General features: G+C 39.2%; 1 protein-coding gene and 1 long non-coding RNA gene across 8 annotated transcripts in view; one reads left to right on the top strand and one right to left on the bottom strand.

The window, feature by feature from the left end:
• Rap1gds1 (Rap1 GTPase-GDP dissociation stimulator 1) overlaps positions 1–20829 on the bottom strand; it is a 144843-nt gene that overhangs the window by 31871 nt on the left and 92143 nt on the right. For 3 of the 7 annotated variants that reach the window (XM_039102470.2, XM_039102469.2, NM_001415062.1), the window contains 1 exon segment: positions 14259–14405. In XM_039102470.2, coding sequence (XP_038958398.1) covers positions 14259–14405 — 147 coding nt within the window. 7 annotated transcript variants of the gene reach the window in all.
• LOC120100955 (uncharacterized) overlaps positions 1–20829 on the top strand; it is a 31911-nt gene that overhangs the window by 2159 nt on the left and 8923 nt on the right. The window contains exon 4 of the long non-coding RNA XR_010063960.1: positions 495–14131. This is a non-coding gene — a long non-coding RNA (uncharacterized LOC120100955). The remainder of the gene's footprint in view (positions 1–494; positions 14132–20829) is intronic.

Consider the following 20829-nt stretch of genomic DNA (forward strand, 5'->3'; position numbering starts at 1 on the left):
TGCTAGTACTAACTTATACAATAAAAAATTCTTCAAGATCTTTTTTTTTTTTTAACAACTAAAAGGGCTTTGGGATCAGATATTTAAGAGTCACTGTAAAAGAATTGCCCAATTTTTTAAGAGTTGACGGTATAGAGGAAGAAATCATAGGGAAAAAAATCTGACTGTTAATGAAATACTTGTCAGATATAATAAATACAAGGGGGAAAACCCAGTGACAAGAGAAAACATGTTATAAGTAGGTTTAGGTTCCAGATATTTTGAAAGAAATTATGTCACTAACGTACCTTAACTTTTTCATCTTGCTTATTTGAACAGGCTCTACTACTTGGGCCTAGAAGACTATTGCAGATCTAGTTTATTTCAGATATAACCAACTGCGTACGTTACCATTAAGTAGGTCTTCAATTAAGTGGAGATGCTATTTTTGTGGGATGTTCTTACTAATGAGGCAGTGTGTATGTAACTGGTATTTTTTTTTTGTTTGTCCATAGAAAGCTTGTGAATATTCTTCAAAGGTAACATCTGACATGATGCTCTCATACATCTAATCTGGAGCAAGAGTTTTAAATCAAAGACCAACAGGCAGGACTCTGTAAGAAACACGAGTCACTCACATTTTCTGAACACACTGAAAAGCACGTGAAATGAGAACAAGACGGTGACATTTGCATCCCTATGCAAACACCAACACCTCCACATGAATCTGTATCAGAGACTCTACAAACACAGAAACACATGATGTAACCTGGGCCCATAGACAGCAAACACATGCTTGAGACGGTCTCTAGACAACACAAACACCATAAACGTCTGAAGACTTTCTACGACTGCTCCTGACACACAACACAGACAGATACTGATCAAAGTACAGATTTACAAAACCACACTGTATCAAGATGACACGGGCCCTACGTGATCTATGGGGAGGAAGAGGAAGAAAGGCACTGAGGGGGGTGCAATACAGATGCATATACAGAGAGATAGAAGGCAGTCAACGCATGCGCTGGTGTGAACACTTACCTACCTACATTTGAATTTCAATGGTTCCAAGTTCTTCAGGTCACATTCATGGAAACTCCAAAGAATGGAGATCTGGAGAGAAGATCTCAAGTTGAGGAACCTTTTTCCTCCTGAGTTTTAAGTTTCATGTTTAAAACACTGGTATAGACTATAGGTGCACAAAAGCAGGCTGAAACACCAATAACTCAGTTGTACTAATCTATTACTAAAAACAGGTTTCTTAGGTTTATAACATGTTTAGCTTATTCCTAAGTCTCCTGCAGACAATACTCAAAGATTCTTAACCCTACTGGTGAGACTTAAAGACGAGAGTTTATCAAAAGGAAACACCCACTCTATTAGTATTGTGACGGCCTATACATCGGTGTTGTGTCTATGGTATTTCCGTTAGTCATAGAATACAGGTCGGGTATTGCATTCGCACTCTAAGCTAAGGTAAATGAGCAGCACATGCTGTGCTGTGAAAAGCAGAAGGCAGAAGTCTCGATGAAATGTTCTATTACCAACTTGTTGAAAAGCCAAGGGAACAAACGTAACAGACTCTGAAGAAAACCACCCCTGACTTGAGGGGACTGCACTCCCCATACTAGGAACACTAAAAATCAGAAACGCTTTTGGTGATGTAGCATTTCAGGTCTCAGGCTGGATTTAGCTCATTACTGCTGAAATGAAAGCTGATGGAGACACAGCCACTAAGAGGGTGAGTTACTTGGCTACACAAGTGCCCCCCTGTGCGAGTAAGGACTCCGCTCCACTTTATGGATTACCAGGAACATGGGGAAGAAAGTGTTATTCTAAACCCAGTGCCAAGGGTATTAAAAACTACAGTTAATGTCTTAAAAACCAACCTCCACTCCGTTATTTTAAGAGGTTTTTAAAAAACGAAACACACATATGTGTTTCACATTCAGAATGCCCCATTAATTCCCAAGCTATGTATTTCAGTGACACATGGGAAGTTCAGAAAGACAGAACGCTAATCAAGAGGCTTTCCTCTTGAGAAAATTGGGAGGTTAACCAACATACTCATGCTAAAAGTTAATAAAGGTTAATGAAATAAAAAGAGAATTCAGAGTTCTTCCATGGTTTTGAAAATAAAGTAATCTCAACACAATATGCTTTGTCATTCATGAAAGTTCTAAACGTGGAGGACACTGCCACTCACAGGATAGGAATCTACAGCAGCAACCCCAGGGACAGGCTTATAACAGGAAGTGGTCAGCATCCCATTGTTCAATTGGGTCATCCCATTGGTCAGTCCAAGTTGTGTCCCCAATCCAGTAAGTGGCAACTGTCTCTTCATGTACTAGCCAATTTTTCTCAGTATCATCTTTAGGTTAAATTACTGAGTGCAAACAAACTCTAGTTCTATGGGCATGTTTACTTTGATTTTAAAAGTATGTTCTCATCTCAGAAACTGGCTATTAAGGTTAAAACTCTTTTCAGAGCAGCGTTAATAGATGTGACATAAAAAAACCCCTCTTATTAATAAAAATAATCAACAGTTCTTTCCTGCTTTTGGCACTGCTAAACTAACTTCAGGTTTTGTTTAGCAAACTAAGCTACATTCCAAGTTAATGTATATCTTAGCATGAATAGTTTACAAACAAGGGTATAAACTATTTAGTTTTCATTTTCGTAAGAAACAGATATTGCCTTTTAAAAGTATTTTATTCATTATCCTAGATAATGTAGATATTACACTTTAAAATTAGATATTCAATCCATTTACCTGCAAACTTCATTTTCTTTTATTATTACATAATAACACTCTATTATCTAAACTTACCATATTTTCTTTATTTAGTCTTTAGTATTTAGGTTGAGGGACAGCTCGGTTGTTACCAGTTTTTGGTTATTATAAATAGAGTGGTAATGAACATGGTTGAGAAAGTGTCTCCGTGACAGGATGAAACAACCTTTCCATATATGCTCAAGAGTGGTATGGCTGGTACTATTGATTTGCATTGCTCTGATGGCTAAGAATGTTGCCCATTTAAGTGTTTAGCCATTTGAGTTTCTTTTTTTGACAATTCTGCTTACGTATGTAGCCCATTTTTTTAGATTGGTTATCTGATATCTTGCTATGTAGTTTTTTGTTCTTTTTTTTTTTTGTAGTTCTTTATGTATGTTGGATATTAGCCTTCTATTGGATACATAGTCCTATTGGATATGTATTGGTGAAAATGCTGTCCCATTTTTCAGGTTGCTGCTTTGTTGATATGATAATGTCCGTCACTAGGTGGAGCATCTCATTTCAGAAGGCTCCGTTTATTAACTGTTGACCTTAGCACCTGTTTTAATGCTCTTCTGTTCAGAAATGCTTTCCCTGTACCAACACATTCAAGGTTCTTCTCCACTTCTCTTCTATCAGGCTCATTGCATCTGGCTTTATGTTGAGATCTTTGATCCACTGGGACTTGAGTTTTGTTCAAGGCGATAAGTATGGTATTCTACATGCAGACACCCAATGTGACCAACACCACATTTTTTTATTTATTGTGTATTTCTGGTTTCTTTATAAAAAATAAGGCATCCATACATGTCTGGATTCATGTCTGGATCTGCTGTTCAATTCCACTGATCAACATGTCTATTTTTATATTAATGTCACACTGTTTCTATTACTGTAGCTCTGTAGTACAACTTAATATCCAGGGGAGTGACTTCCAGGAGAGTGAAACAAATTTTCAGGATTGTTTTAGCGATCCTTCTTATTTTTGTTTGTGCATCCATACAAAGCTGAATAATTGTCCTTCCAAGATCTGTAAGGAAATGTCTTAGAATTTTGATGGGAATGGAAGTAAATCTGAAGATTGCTTCTGATAGGGTGGTCATTTGTCTTCTATTAATCCTACCCATCCATGACTATGGGAGGCCTTTCCATCTTCTGATATCTTCAATTTCTTTCTCCAATGTTTTGAAAGTTTTGTCATAGAAGTCTTTCACTTGCTTGCCTAGAATCATTCCAAGACGTTTTGTATTATTTGAGGCTATTTGTGAAAGGTTGCTGTTTCCCAAGATTTCCTTCTCAGTCTGTTTGTCATTTGTCTACAGTAAGGGTTCTCATTTTCTTTGCTTTTCTTTCTTTCTTTCTTGAGTTAATTTTGCATTCAACCACCCTGATCAACGTGCTTATCAGCATTAGTTTTCCAGTGGGATTTTTAGGGTTGTTTATATATACAATCCTATTATTTGCACATAAAGATAATTTTGACTTCTTCCTTCCCAGTTTGTATCCCCTGCTCTCTTTCAGTAGTTGTACTGCTTTAACTAAAACTTCAAGTATTCCACTGACTAGTACAGAGAAAGTAGACAGCCTCAAGTTGCTCATGATTTTACTGGAACTACTGTGAGTTTATCTCCTTTGAACTTCATGTTGGTCATTATCTATGGGCTGGTTGTAAACTTCCTTTATTATGTCGATGTATGGCCCTTGTATAAAAGTCTCCAGGAATTTTATCATCGAGTAAAGATTTTAATCCAAGGCCTTTCTGATGAAATGATCAGGTGACTTTTGTCTGTTTATACGGTAGATTACGTTTATAGATTTACCTACATTCATCTGTGGAATGAAGCCTAGTTGATCATGGTAGATGTTAATTTTGGCATACCTTTAAATTCAATTTGCAAGCATTTTGTTAAGAAATTTTGCGTCTGTGTCCATAAGGGAAATTGGTCTGTAATTTCCTTTATTGGGTCTATGGTTTGTTATCAGAATAACTGAAGCCTCATTAAACAAGCTGGGCAATGCGGCTTATGAGCCACTCTGTGCAACAACTTAAAATATTGGTATTGATTTCCCTTTCAAAGTATGGAAGAATATGCACTAAAACCATCAGGCCCTGAGCTTACTTTTGTTGGAAGACTGCTAATTGCTACTTCTAATTCATGAGCAGTTATAGGTCTGTTTAAACTACTTATCCAATCAAGATTCAACTTTGGTAAGAGGTATGTACAGAGGAAATTACCCATTTTGTTTAGATTTTCCAGTTTGGTCTTTGAAGTATGTCCTTATGATTCTCTGGATTTCCTTGGTGTCTGTTGTTACCTTTTTATTGCTAGTTTTGTTAATTTGGCTATTTTCTTTCCACCTTCCACTTAATTTGAATAAGGGTTTGTCAATATTACTGATTTCCTCAAAGAATCAAATCTTTGTTTTATTGATTTTTTTTGTTGTTACTTCTATTTATTTCAGAACTGAGTTTGATATGGTTTATTGATATTTACTCCTTTTGGGTGTGATTTGTTCCTTTTGTTCTAAAGCTTTCATGTGTTCTGTTGAAGTTACTAGCATGAGATGTCTCCATTTTTTTTTTTAAAATTTAACCATTTAATGCTATGACTTTTGCCACTTAGAATTGTATTCATTGTGTCCCATAAGTTTAGGTATGTTGTTTATTCAATCTCATCAATTCTAGAAAGTTTTAAGTTTCTTTCTTAATTTCTGTCTTAACCCATTTTTTTTATTTGATTCAGTAGTGAGTTGTTCAGTCCCATGAGTGTGTAAGCTTTCTGTTGTTTCTGTTATGTCCAGCTCTAATCCATGGGAGTGGCGATAGGATGCAGAGTGTTATTTCAATCTTCTGTATCTGTCCCGAGACTTGCTCTCTGTTCAAGTTTGTGGTCAATACTGGACGTGTGGGGAAGGTGTATTCTTTTGTGATTGGGTGAAATGTTCGGTACAGACCAATTGTTAGCTCCAGCACTTCTGGTACTCCTCCAAGTCCAGCCCCTCTGCGGCAGATCACCTGCTGTGCCCCCCCCTCCAATCCTTAATATATTGACTGGTCTTTACCCCTGCAGCTCTTAACATTTTTTCTTTGTTTTGTATGTTTAGTGTTTTGACTATTAAGTGCTGAGGGTACTTTCTTTCTGGCCTACACTTGTTTTGTTTTCTTTATGCTTATTGTATCTTCATACGCATCTCCTTGACTGATTAGGGTATTTTTCTTCTATGATTTTGCTAAAGATCTTTTCTGTCCCTTTGACCAGTGTTGCTTTTCCTTCTTCTATTCCAATCACTTTTAGATTTGTTCTTTTCATTGTGTCCCAGATTTCCTGGATTTTTTTTTCCTGCCAGGTATGTTTTAGATTTAACATTTTCTTTGACAAAGGTATCCATTTCTTCTATTGTGTCTTCAAGGTCTGAGAGTCTCTCTTTGTTCTGCTGGTGAGGTTCCTGCTTGATCCTAAATTTTTCATGTCCAGATTTCCCTCAGTTTGGGTGATCTTTATTGATACCATTTCCACTTTCAGGTCTGGAACAATTTTCTTCTATTCCTTCCAATGTGTGTTTTCATAAAATTTCTTTAAAGCATTTTCCCATTTCTTCTTTAAGGGCCTCTATTGTATCGTAAAGGCTACTTTAAGGTCTTTTATTCTGCTTCATCTATGGTGCAATACTCGGAGCCTGCTGTAGTTGGGGTGCTAGCTTCTATTGTTCTGACTGTTAGTGCGTTTTTACAATGGCATCTAGGCAGCTGTGTTTGGAAGCATTGTACTTGTAGGTGCTAATATCTGGTCTTATCTTGGTTGGGCGGGTGTTCTGTTCCTTGGCTTCTGTTGTGGTCTCTGGTTCTTGTGAGGTGGCTGTGTGTTGCTTGGTAGGAAATTCTTCTGGAATCCTCATAGGTATGTTGATTGGAGGTTCCTGATTAAAACGAGTTTCTAGGTATTGAATGGTGATACTTAGGAATGAGGGTATGCTAGGAGGTAAGGGAGTTCCCAGAACGCAGATGTTCTACCAGAATCTCCTCAGTCCTCTGGGAATGGGGTCAGAAAATAAGGACAGGCCACAGCAGAAAGTCTGCTACAGAGCTGGATATAAGAATGGGTGACTAGATTTGGAGGACTGTAGAGATGTGAAGATCTGGAGTTAGCCTACCTACTTTCCTCACCAAATTGAACTGAGGGTTCCCAGGGAATGTCTGTTGGAATTAGGGACTGGAATAAAGCAATGAGTCAGGTGAAGGGAAAGATCTGTACCATCTACTGGAAATGGGAAGCAACAGCAGGTACTCTACTGTAGAGGTAGATGAGACTGGGGGATGACACTTAGCAGGTGGGGAGGTGAAGATCTCTAGTTAGCCTACCTGCTTCCTTGGGTGTAGTGGACCTTGGGTTCCCAGGAAATGCCTCCTAGTGTTGGGAGCTGGGATAAAACTGCACATGTCGGAAGGAGGATCTGTGTGATCCACTGGACATGTATGTGCAGTGCTGTGCTTAGTTGGAGGTGAGCCAGGGGTCAGGTGCTAATATCTGGTCTTATCAGCAATGAGTGGAGAGGAGGGGAAGATGTGTGTGACTCACTGAAGAGGGGTTGGAAGCAGGAGGCCATAGCAGGTGGTCTGCTGCAGAGGGACTGGATCTAAAGGAGCTGAGGGAGCTGTAAGGAGCTGCTGCTAGTCCTTCCACTTCCCTGGCCTGAGTGTGGAACATCCATTCATCCCTAAGGAACTTTTTTTTTTTCGGAGCTGGGGACCGAACCCAGGGCTTTGCGCTTGCTAGGCAAGCGCTCTACCACTGAGCTAAATCAAATCCCCAACCCCAGGAACTTTTTTAAAAAAAGTTACTTAATCCCACTTATACAATGAGTCTTATAATTAAAAGTGCAATTTGGGAATTCTCAGGTTTTTGTGAATGGTGGTGGTGGATTTTCATGTGAAAATCTTGGAAATCACACCCAAAGGCCTTGAGTAAATCACATCTGAACTTGAGGCAAATACAGAGAAAACAGAAAACAGGTTAGAGATACAAAGCCACACAGCCTTTGTTCCTGTGTTGCCCTCAGAGGGCACATGTGTAGCATTATATTACATATGTGTGTAGCATATTACATGTGTGTGCAGCATTACATTACATATGTGTGTAGCATTACATTACAGATGTGTGCAGCATATTACATGGGTGTGTAGCATTACATTACAGATGTGTGCAGCATTACATTACATATGTATACAGCATTATATTACATATGTGTGTAGCATCACATTACATATGTGTGTAGCATATTACATGTGTGTGCATTACATTACATGTGTGTACAGCATTATATTACATATGTGTGCAGCATCACATTACATATGTGTATAGCATTACAATGTTAAATATCCAGCAATAACTGCAGGAACACCTCAGAGGCTAGCAATGCCAACAGTTATTACTCTTGTACTGCAACGCCAAACTTTAAGTGTGAGGTTATTGAAATCACTGACAAAGTAGCTCAACCATAGCATTTTACTACGATAAAAGTTTAAAATCTCTGTACTCAGAAGTTGATGTTATAATGGGTAAAGCCAACTTGACCACATGGGATTAAGAACAAAACATCTGTAAATAAAAAGGCATTTGTAGTGGAACTTCAGGAATTCTGTCTGATTCAGCAAAGGGTTAAAAAAATATTCTTATATAAGAAGCAAAAATCCAGAATTCTTTAAACATCAAAACCAACAGCTAGGAGGTATTTAATAAAGTGCAGTGGTTAGCATAGCATAAAGCATAAAATCCCAACAACTCAGCCACACAGGGCAAACTCCCCTCACTTCCACTTAACGCACTAGGACATTTCAACCGACAACTGCGATTTAAACGACGTGAACTTAAAGGTACGTGGCCCATGTCTTTATAAGCTTAGAAAATGTTTAGAATACATTCAATGTACTACACTGGAATATACAGTTTTACCTTTTGAGGGTTTTCTTTTCTGTCCTACAGATTTTATATGTGTGTGTGTATATGTGTGTGTGTATATATATGTATATATAGAATGAATATATTAAATAAATATATTTAATTTATAATTTTAATTTAATGTTTTAAATATATATTTAAAAACTAGTATGGAGAAAATAAATAGAAACACCACATCATCTTAATTAAACTTTGAAAGTAATGCCTTACACGAATTTTTCTCAAAACCTGACATTTAGGAAATGCTCCCATGGGCTATGATCAATGAACACTAACACACAGGCATAAACACATCTTGGGGCAGAATGTGTTTTAATCAGTTATCATTTAGTATTCATTTTTTACTTTTATTCTAAATGTGAAGAAAGAGAAGCTAAGCCAAGTCACTGGATTAGATTCACTAAGGAAAAAAGTTTCACGATAAAGGGAAATTATTTTAGGAGGGAGTGGGCAGAGGAAAGGTTTATTTATTACAAGTCCTAATCGCAGCCCATCACTGACTAAGGCAGCAACTGAAGCAGAGGCCATGGAGGAGTGCTGCTTACTGCCTTGTTCAGCTTAATTTTATATAAGACCCAGGCCCACAGAGGCCACCACCCACCGTGGACTGGGCCCTTCTTCATTAATTGTTAATTATGATAATGACCCACAGATTTTCTACCAGCAATTCTCACCAAAATATTTTCTCAGTTCTGGTTCCCTCTTCTAAATGACTCTAGCTGGACTCCGGCTGATAAAACCTAACAGGCACACTCTAAGATCACTCCAGTTCACTGCTCTACACCACTGGGCTATAACAGATATTACACATAACCACTTCTACACACACAATACTTGGATTACAACAAGGATGGTAAATGTCTTCTTTTAAAAACATAGAATAACTGTGGCTATTATGATTAAAGTTATTTAAAACAGAAGAAATTCTTTGTGCATGGTATTTTCTTTTAATTAATAATTTTCCATATAATATATTTCATTTCCCCAATCTCCTCCTAGATCCCCCACCTCCCTACCCACCCAACGTTGTGTTCTTTTTCTCTCAAAATGAAAGCTAAACGAAACCTACAGAAGCACAAGTAGTAGCTAAAATTTCACGTGTCATGATCTGTGCGTTTTTAAGTGTGTGTGTGAGCGTGTGCATGACCACTGTGCAGCATGGGGTGAGAGGGCATTTTTAGGAGTTGGTTCTCTCTTGCCACCTTTCGGAATCCAGAGATCAAGTGAGGTCGTCAGGCCTGCTAGCACATACCTCCCTACCCACTGAGCATTCTAGTCGGCCTGGCAACAATCTTTAAATCTGAGACAGAAAATACTTCAGTCAAATGATTTAAGGACTAAGTTTAATACTTAAATTCAGTGACAAACCCTTTAATAAAGCACCCAAGGAATAAAGTTATCTATATCATAAGACGGCCCCCCTTCACCAATGGCACTACTACAGATTAGAGAATGCTAGCGCTAGTGTTTACTGAAGGCATACAGTCAAATACATGGCTGCTGGATGTATACGTTAAGGTCACATGAAAAAGCCAATGACTGTCTGTCTTTATTTTATAGCACAGCTTATGTTTATGAAATTCAGTTTTATTGCTTATCACCATTTAGAACTGTGCTTTAAAGTTGTAACAACCCTTCCCTTCTATTTGTGTTTTTCTAACACAAGTGTATTAAGAAAAATATTAAGCCAGTCATGGTGGTGCGCACCATTAATCATAGTACCAGGGAGGAAGAAGCAGTGATCTCTGTGAGTTTGAGGGCAGTATGGTCCATATAGAAAGTTCTGGGCCATTTAGGGCTACACAGTGAGACCCTGTATCAAAACTGTCCAACTAACCAACTGAAAAATATTAACCCTTTAAGTAGAGTTTCTATTAGTTATTGATTGAACATGCCACTTGTAACTGACAGTGGTGACCATGAATGGACAGGTTCCCACACAAGGTGTTATCCTGATCTCTAAGTGATTTGCTTAAGGATAAATGTTTGTGGTTTCCAGGTATACATATATAGACTTACTAAGTCTGTGGATAACATGGGAAATGTCACTTGTTTTCAGTGTCCTTTCCTGCTCTATCTGGATGCGGAATACCTACTAATAGAAGAATAAAGAATTTATAGTGTTTCTAACTTACAGAATGAAGGGCTGCATTTGGACAGTTTTCTTCCCACTACTGGCTTTATTAATAAAAACTTTAGGTAATAATAAAGTATCTAGTACCTGGATACTATATATCAAAGGAACTATGGAATGGATGATGGTATGGAAGTGACATGGGTTCAGGAGGACCTTGACGTTTTAGTTTTTGCCCAGGCCAGTGATGTGCAGCATGTCTCTTGGGATGCTGGGCATGAGAAGCAGTAGGCCACAGTCCTCCACCAGCTCTGTGCTCATGGTTTAAATAAGTGGAACTCTGAGGTGCTGGACACGATCTTCAGTGGATTAAATGGATCAAGTGTGATGCCCATGTATGCCGCTGTCAGGTCTATGATGGACTGACTGGAATACACTCCACGGCCAGTCAGAGAGCACCCGTGTTAACAGCGGAACACTGAGCTAGAATATTTAGTGCTCTCAAACCACAGCATTTTAGCAAGTGTCAACAAACTGGGAAAAAAAAATCGTCAAAAATGATGTAAAATATCTACGATTACACGATCTGAGTCCCTCATTTAAAACTCGAGCTGTATCCAGGTAATAGAAGGCTACATTTCCCCAAGATGAATGGCAATTCCTTTACAGGCTTTTCTATCAAATCAATATTCAGGTTATTTTGCAAGGCTATATACTGTTGGAATGTTTGCCACATTAAAAAGTGAGCACGATATTTTAAATTATTAAGTGACTTTTGTAACTAAACTTACCCTGTCACATGTAAATATGGTTTTATAATTATTACTCTAACATTTCTGGCTCTGCAGGATACTTTTTACAACCCAGACGCTCTACTATAAGAAGTCCTAACTGCTTCATCGCTGGGTAAAAAAATATAGGAATAGGTCACAGCTTAAAGGCAGAGGCCTAAGCCAGTGTGATAATAAACTGCTAACTTTCAGTCGTGTATAGTTCTATCGAGCAGAACAGAAATGCTTCTACCGAACTGCTTCGTTCCTTATTCACTGAACTTAAGTCCTGCTATACTGACAGCTTCCTGACACGGACATGAGTATTTGAATGAACATACTGCATAGTGTCAATGCATTCTAGGATACATAGTGAATACATAATTCAAAAAAGCCGCTTTCATGAGGGCACCCAGGTTAAGAGTTTTCTGTGATCAGTTTCCATACTTTCTCATCTGAAAATTAAAAAAAAAAAAACAAAAAAAAAAACCTGAAAACTTCTTCACTATGGATAAAGCTTAAATAATTGTGTTCAAAGTAACAGTTCATTTTTTTTTTTCTTTCTCCACAACAGAAGGGAGGCATTTGGCACAGGGGTATGAACTAAGATTCAAAGGTAAACACATCTAAAAGGAACCCTCTCATCAGGTGATGAGTGTCTTGGGTCTCAGTGAGTCATCTGGGTGCTGGGTACACAGAGTCAATCCTAAGTGGTCTCAGGTCAGTAAAGAAGTCCCAGTATTTAAGTCGTTAAACGGAATTGTAGGTAACACAGTAACTGGTAGCACAAAACCGAAGGTGCTTGATAGTGGCAGGAAGGATGGATCCGCACTTGAGTTAAAGCGCTGGCCACGAGAATCATGTGAAAGGGCGCTCAGGATGAGGGAAGGACGGAGGACGAAGAGTGACCTTTGCCACGTCTCTTTAACAAAATAACTTCGTTTATCTACTACGTTTTGAAAAAGGCACAGTGTATGTGCAATCCGACCCCAGTGCACCCGGCCGCACACTGTGATGCTCTGCTATAGGCCGCATCATGTTTTGAAGGATCCTTCAGCCATTTTGTCTGTGTCTTGAGAAAGGATCAGAGGTTGACACCAGGATGTCTTCCTCAATTGCTCTCCACTGTACCTTTTGAGACAGGGTCCCTCACTAAACCAGGAGCGCCACCCCTTTTCTAGCTAGATGGACTGGCTGGCCAATGAGCCTCTAAGCTGTCTTTTTGTATCGGTAACCCTGGGGACCTAAACTCAGTCACCATGCTTGGACTGCCAGCAATATTAGCTACCAGGGGAGAGTTATTTACTTACTGTTTTATATTAGATATTTTCTTTATTTGCATTTCAAATGTTATCCCCTTTCCAGGTTTCCCCTCCACAAACCCCCTATCACATCCCCCATCTCCCTGCTTCTATGAGGGCGTTCCTCCTTCCCCCAGCTCCCCCTCCCGCCTCCCTGCCCTGGCATCTCCTACACTGGGGCACCGGCTTCACAGGGCCAAGGGCCTCTCCTCCCATTGATTACTTTCTTTTTTTTTAAACACACATTTTAAAGCAGCTTCCTCAAAAGGCGAAAACTCCCAGTTTAGATGCATAAAATGTCTATTATGTCCAAAGCCGCAGTTTCTTTTGTGGCATTTTGAAATGTTCTTCCACTTGGGATCTTTCTACTTTCTTGAGTGGATTCCCAAATGAAGTTAAGAAAAAAAGAGAAGAAACATGAACAGCTGTAATGTAATTTCTTAATGTAATTCAGACACCTGCATACTACAGCTAAAGTCCAGATAGAAACCAAAAACTGGGTTTTTACCCAGATTCTGTTCTATTTCTATTTAGAATCCTTCAAAATGGATTCAGCAAAGGTAAAAGAAAGCAGAAATCACTGACCATATGAACCTACCATAAAAAAAAAAACAAAACAAAAACAAGAACAAAAAACTCATTCAGTATAAAAAATTACTACATAGTCAATATACAACTGCAAACCTTAAAATACCACAAGAAACAAATCGCACAAGGACCTCTGTTACATGCCAAGAACATTCTGGAACTGGAGCACTTTTTCTACATAGATGATGATAAGTGAACCATGCTTAAGACACAAGAGCATTATGAAAACTTACTGACATTGCATGGATGGATGGTCCTATCATAGATAATCACAGGCTGTGTGAAAGTTTGTCGTTTGTTGCTAGGTCCTAAAAATGTCTTAAATGGAGAACAAATTATCTCAAAGACTAATTCTATAATGAACTACTTACACTTACTTTGAACTTTGATATTCTAAAGCTCAATTTGACTGAAGAATATTTATTCTTCCAAATAAATATAGTAAATAATACAGTAGCTTTATTTTTTTTTAATCTAAAAACAATGTTTGTTTAAAATCACTCCTGGCATTTAAAGACATAAATGTGAGCCTACTTTAACATTGTTTCTTTTTAAAATGTTCACAGCAAAAAAGCTTAAACTATACCATATACTTGATTTTCGCCTTCAGGTGTTATCATGGTCAACCTTCACAGCCTAGTTCCAGTTCTGTACCTCAGACCGTTGTGTAATTTTCCAGCACGGTAAGGTGAATTCTCAGTTCTGTGTGCCCCTTGGGAGTTTGTTTGGTTTTCGGATAACTGTTGTGTAGTACAGTGAAAGCCATTTATCGTTTCCCCACAGATAAAGCGAGTGTCCCATTTTGTTTACCATTCTCATTGCTATAGTTCATCAGCATGCCACAAAAGACAGTCAAGAGCTTCTCATTGGCGGGGTCTGCTCTACCGCACAGCGACCTTAAATGGTCAATTACAATCTGTGCACCACCTGCTTGGTCAACTGCACTTCTGCCCTCATCTGTAAAACAAAGAGTTAAATTAAAAATAAAATAAAAAGGAAATGTACCTTGCAATTTCAAATACAAAACACAACACCATTTGCTATTATCGATTTAATGAACTGAAAATAAACCCAAGCAGGGTGACTAAATAAATGTCTTGTTGAGAACTCAAACAGAAGGAAAAGAAAACGAACATGAACATGGGAGTGGGATGGGGTAAGGAGATGACCTTTTTTTTTAGGAGGAAAACAAAGAATATCTTCACTGTACAAACGGGAGCTTAAAGAGTTTGAGTGTTTTATGGTGAGAAAATTTACCCTCCCTGCTTCCCCAATGAAATTGTTGAGATTTCTTTTTTTTAAAAGAAGTGGGAACAAAATGGTATTCTCTTCTGAATGGATAGGGTTCCTAAAGAAGAGAACCCAGGGCCTCACACATACTAAGCAAGTGCTCTATCTCTGAGACACGCCCACAGCCTCCTAAGTAGTATTGTTTAGTCAAAGTGTTTGTTCCTCAACTCAGAAAGCAATAAATATCTTTCTGTGAGTGTTTTTCAAGGTCAATTCTTTGAAAAGTAGATGGGACACAGTATAATTCCAGTTACAATCTGTAATGACTAAGCACTGGTCCTAGAGTCTAGCAGTGTTTTCTACGATCTACAAATACATTCCTCTCACTCTTGATGCGTGCTCTACTTTTTCCTTGTCCTCTCTATATACCTCTATATTTCCACTTCTACGTGGTGGGGAAGTTATGGTCAGGCAGACCTGTAAACCTCCAATGCACAAGAGAAACGCCACCCGGCTGCTGGAATGGTGTGCAAACAGCTTTACAGTACTTTCCAACCTCTGAAGGCAGGAATGGAAAGTTAAACGGATATGCGCCTTTTACAATCTGACCTCTTCATGTCAAAAGACAGTCAATAGACAGGTGCTGTCCAGCAGAATCATGGCGGTCATATATACAAGCTGTGCGTGTAATACAGATTTATAAGAACCACCTTAAAGAGTATAAGACGAGGAATACGTGTCAATATAATTTCATTCAACCAAATGTCTAATATATTATCATCCTAACTGGTAGTCAATGTTATTAGAAAATATTTACATTTTTCATGATAGATTTTCAAAATACACGTGTATTTTGCCCTAGAAATAACCCTCAGTTCAAACCTGCCATGTTTCAGTAGCTCAAGTGCCAACCTGGTGGCTGACGGCAGAAGGGACAGCCTAGCTAAGGGACCTCACAGAAGGGTTAGAAGGGACAGCCTAGCTAAGGGACCTCACAGAAGGGCCAGAAGGGACAGCCTAGCTAAGGGACCTCACAGAAGGGTCAATATAAGAAGCACACCTTACAGAGGAACAGTGCCATGACATTGATAAATGAAAAACTTTCTCTACTAATAGAGGTACTGGGATAAGGCCATATATTTATACACGATGCTCAATCACTTGACTATATGAAACTTAAAACATCTCTTTTGGTATAGACATATACACACATATAATATGCTAGTTTCTTTAAAAAAATGAAGGAAACAGGTTAAAATGAAACTCATTTTTAAATTTCATACCATGTTCTAACAGTTATACTGTTACAGGCATGCACAACAGTGCTGAACAGTCATGGATACAGAAAACTCTATGTCGACAGGGCAGAGGAACTAGCTGAGAATGTTGTGTTCTTAGCAATTTAAGCTTCAGGGCTAGGGAGATTGGACAGTAGATAAAATACTCATCATGAACGTTGAGGCCTGGATTTAGATCCCCCCCAGCACCCACGTCAACATTAGGGAGGCATAGTAGCCCATCTGTAATTCCAGCACTCAGAAGGTAGGGACAGGGGATTCCCTAGGACAAATGGCTACGTACACTAGGCATACAGATCAGCTCTGGGTCCAAGTGAGAGAGCCTTCCTCAATGAATAAGGTAGAGAAGAACAATAGGGGAAGGTTCCCAATATCTACCTCAAGCCTCCCCATGAACACATTATGTAGTTACTTGCAGTCACTCACATACATACACAGATACAAACATACACACACCCCTTTACTTTCCAGCCAAGTACAGTCTACCCTTATAACCCATCACTTAGGAAGCTGAGGCAGAAGGACTCCCAAATTCTAGCCAGCCTGTTTGCCAGAGCATGACCCTGTCTTAAAACAAAAAGGAAATAAAATTTCCAGTAACAACAACAACAAAGTAAGAACTACTCAATATGTATATGGATAGTATTTTAGAAAACGACTTATAGTTAATAATCTAAATATTTACTATATGGATACATAGTATATCCAACCAAGAGTTGGTCAAGACAAAATAAATTCCATATTTTTAATGGATCTTATTTCATTTCAATTTAATATTTTTGTGTTGTGTATGTCTGTATATATAAATGTAATTTACAATGTAATTCTTCATAATTATGAGACATACAGCCATTGGAGGAACCCACCAACACCTGCAAACCTTACCTCATTCTTTAATGATAATACATCATAGAATATAGTTTCCAGTTCCCAAATGATAATTTTTTCATACTAACTCCATCTAAGAGCAAAATGTGAAGGTACTGCCCTTCCAATACCTTTCTGTGACCAAAGGCAAGAAACAATAAAACTTGAGTGTCACAGCTATGTCTCACAGATGTTGGGAAAAACTAGCGAGTTGGTGGTTTATTTTCAAGTATGTTATACAGCAAGTATAAGAGACTGAGGATGTTTCCTTTCTGTCCATCAATTATAAAATGCTGCTATCTCTCATGAGCACAGTCATGTGGTGTGTGGCTTTCCATGTTTCGCTCATTTCACATTGTATATATATTGCCTCACAATTCTCATGACTGGTAAGTATCCTTGTGGCTAAAATATGGACCTACTGTCTATGTGTACTGCACAAAGAATTAACTATTGCACTATACCTGCTCTGGGCTACACACTGTATTGTAGACCACGGCTAGTGCCTTAATGACATCAGGCAACAGTCCTTGACTTCATGTTATTTGTCTCAGCCAGTTAGTAAACCGAACATTTGAACTATGTGGGGTTGTTTTTACTATGCCAGTTAAAAGGATGAGAGCTAGAGGCATGAAATTTGAAAACTTAATAAGCTTATAATTAGTAAACATCATAACTGATACTATAAAATGCACGATGGAAAATTCTAAGTCTGTGAGAGAAATAAACAGTAAAGAATCATTCAGTCTAAAAAACATTCACCTAAACATTGTTTAAATTTAAAAATAAAATTACTGTGAAAAATGTATGTATAAGGTGATCCTTGATCCAGCTATTTCATTGGTGATAAAGTTTTAGCTAGTAAAAAGCACCTGTGCGTGGGTCTTTAGGCGTGTGCCACATGAGGTTAATTTTGGAGTTGTGCACCTTGCTTTTCAAGAGGACCCCTCACTGGGTACCAGTGCTAACCATATTAGACTCGTCTGGTGTATGTTAGTTTCCTATAGCCATAATAAAAGACCATGAACAAGGAAACTTATAGAAAGAAGGGTTCATCTGAGATCCCACTTCCAGAGGGAAAGGACTCCATCTCCATGACAACAGGTGAGTGCTGCAGCAGGTAGGCATGGTGACTCCAGTGCCTAAGAACTCTCTGTTGCCTCTGGAGAAGGAGGGTAGGGCACATAGATTTTGAAGCCTCAAAGCTTGGCCCTAGCAATAGATTTTCTCCAGCAAGGCCACATCTCCTAACCTCCTGCACCTATCCCAACAACTCCCCCAACTGGGACTACGTATTCAAATGTCCAAGACTATGGAAACATCCCGTGATGTCCCATGTCCACCTCCCTCATGTTGGGATTAAAAGTCAATACTGTTGGACCAACAGCCTCATACCTATTTTCTTAGGTTTCCCAGAGACATGTCACCCCAAAGTCAGCAGGAAGTAGTTAAAGATCTCAAAGACCCCATTCCTGGTTCATCAGCACCTCTGTCTAGATTTTCCTTTTTTTAATGACAACAAAAAGGAGGAATGTTATTTGCATTCCTACTAGGATCCAACAGCTGGGTATGCCTGACTCACTATAAACAAGGCTGCTTGCCCCCTCCTCACTCTCTAATCTCTCTTACTCTCTGCCTTTTCTCCTTTTCTCCCTCTTCCTGTCCACATGTTCTTAGCTAGCCTCCCCCTGCCACCTTTCTCTGTCTCTACTCCCTTCCCAACTCCCCTTCCCATGCCTTAAAAAAAACCCTCTATCCCATCCTATATCCATCATATGGCTGGTACCTCAGGGAGAAGGGATGCCTCAGTATGGTCCCACAGAGCCACCTCTCCCACCTCACCATGCCTGGCTCTACCAAAACATATCCTGGTCTCCTTTCTTGTTTACAGAACACAACAAATACCCTCAATTTACATAGGTGCTGGGGACTGAACTCCCGTCCTTATGCTTGTGTGATGATCGTTTTACTAAGACTATTTCCCCAGCCGCGAAGAGTTTCTTTCACACGTTCAGTGTCTTGTGTTTCTAAGTGCACTGCCGTATTCACCGAGTTTTAAACAAAACCATCTGCACATAAGGTCTGCAGGGGGCGACCCTAGCTCTGTACAAGTGTGAGGCCCACAGAGCACAGAACGAGACAGATACTTTCAAAGTTGCTGATTGCCAGAAGGAACGAGTTGCTGAGAAACTTAGAGGCAAACACCTCTGATTCTGGAGAGTTTTCAGAGCTAAGAACACAGCAACTGGCAGATTAGGAAGCAGTAATTCATAGTCTTTGCTTTAATTTTAACTCATATTCAGCTTAAAGAAGTTATCAGGATTAAATGCCACTAAGTGGAGTTTGGGAAGTCTGAGGTCTAGTTCCATGTTCTCCTGAGTAGCTTTCTGAAGACACATTTTCCATTCCCATTTAACTTAGAGAAGAGGACAGGCACTTGGCTCTTTACTGACTTTGAGTAGCCAAGGCTGTGCTTTAACTGGCAATCCTTTTGTGTCAACGGTCTCAGTCCCGGGGTTATAGGCATGTGCCACCACGCACAGTGGGGACTATAACACAGATTCAATGTTCAGCATCAATTAAGCAGATATTTTAAAAGATTAATTTCTGAAGAGTTATCTGGTCCCCCTTTCAAGAAATCAACTTAGGACAATCCAGTATTAAGTCATTACACACAGAGCTGACAGACACATTACTTCGCATATAATTAGTTCAGGGCTTAAACGGGCAAAACACAGTAACAAGTCTTTAATATGAAAATTCAGGTGGGTGCAGTGCGAGGTATATACAGTCCAGGGTGTAGAGAGGGTAGGGCTATGCAAGCCACAACATGAACAGTTCATACTTCACAGAGAAAACAGAAGACACGAGGAAAAAATATTCGTGACTGATTTTAGATGCAATTTCCACCCAATTTAACTATTTCTGGTTCACTTACAGCTAACAGTAAATAAAAAACAAGTGGGAGGTTTACTTCTAGTAGACCCTAAGACATTTCAGTTGAGGAAAACTGGAGCTGTGCTGTGCTGTCATCAAGTAAGGTCTCTGAAGAACAGAATGAAAATACTGGAACCCTGTTGCTATTCCTCATTGTTAGAAGGGGCATTTTTTTCCTTTGTTAAAACTCAAAATGATAAGAATTTCAGTAAGAATTTAATGCTAGAAATATTATTACCAAGGTAATCACCTCGAGTAACTAAAAAAGCCCAGCCTCCCATGCTGATGGGCTTGCCTTCACACAGTATTTCAGCCTCTGTCAGGATGCTGGTCTGGGGGGGGAGCAGGAGGGGGTTCCACTGAGCTGCTATGAGCTACAGGGCCCCACGCGTCTTCCCCCTGCTGTGCCTACTTCCACGGTGGGAGTATAGAGAGGACCTAATGCGTGCTGTCTGTAAGCGTCTGCTGACGGGAAGCACACCCTCAAGTTTTGCTACTTTTAGCTTTTAGATCACTGATCATTATATTATATCTCAAATTCTATTTATTTCTTTACAGTAATTTTTGTCTAGACACAGTCATGGTAAATTAGGAATTCTTTTCTCAAGAAAGGAAGGGAAATGACTTTTTATGCAATGCCAGGAAAAACAAACAGAATGCCTGATATCAACCTAAGCCCTAGCTGACTCAGTAGTTTGGCCTGTTTACTACAGGAGAGCAGCAAGAACAGGGAGAAATCCCCTTAAGACACAGCACAGCACCAATTGTTCCTGGCTGCAGGGAAAGTAGGAGCCCTGGGGAAAGTCCTCCAGCAGATGCATTCTAAGGCCCAGGAGAGAAGAGTGCACCACCAGGAGGGCTTGGTTTATATAAGAGAACAACAAAACAAGCCCAGTTCAACTCTTGGGTATATCTGACTTGACCTGTATTCCACACTAACAACCCAATGTAAAAGAAAATGGCCTCATTTCCAGAGATTAAATGGCTTTCACCATTTCTATCTACGCCATCACCAAAGCACTCAGCAGCTTCAAGAAGGTGGAGGAACA

Source organism: Rattus norvegicus, chromosome 2 (assembly GCF_036323735.1).
Source record: "Rattus norvegicus strain BN/NHsdMcwi chromosome 2, GRCr8, whole genome shotgun sequence".
NCBI classification, from domain to species: domain Eukaryota; kingdom Metazoa; phylum Chordata; class Mammalia; order Rodentia; family Muridae; genus Rattus; species Rattus norvegicus.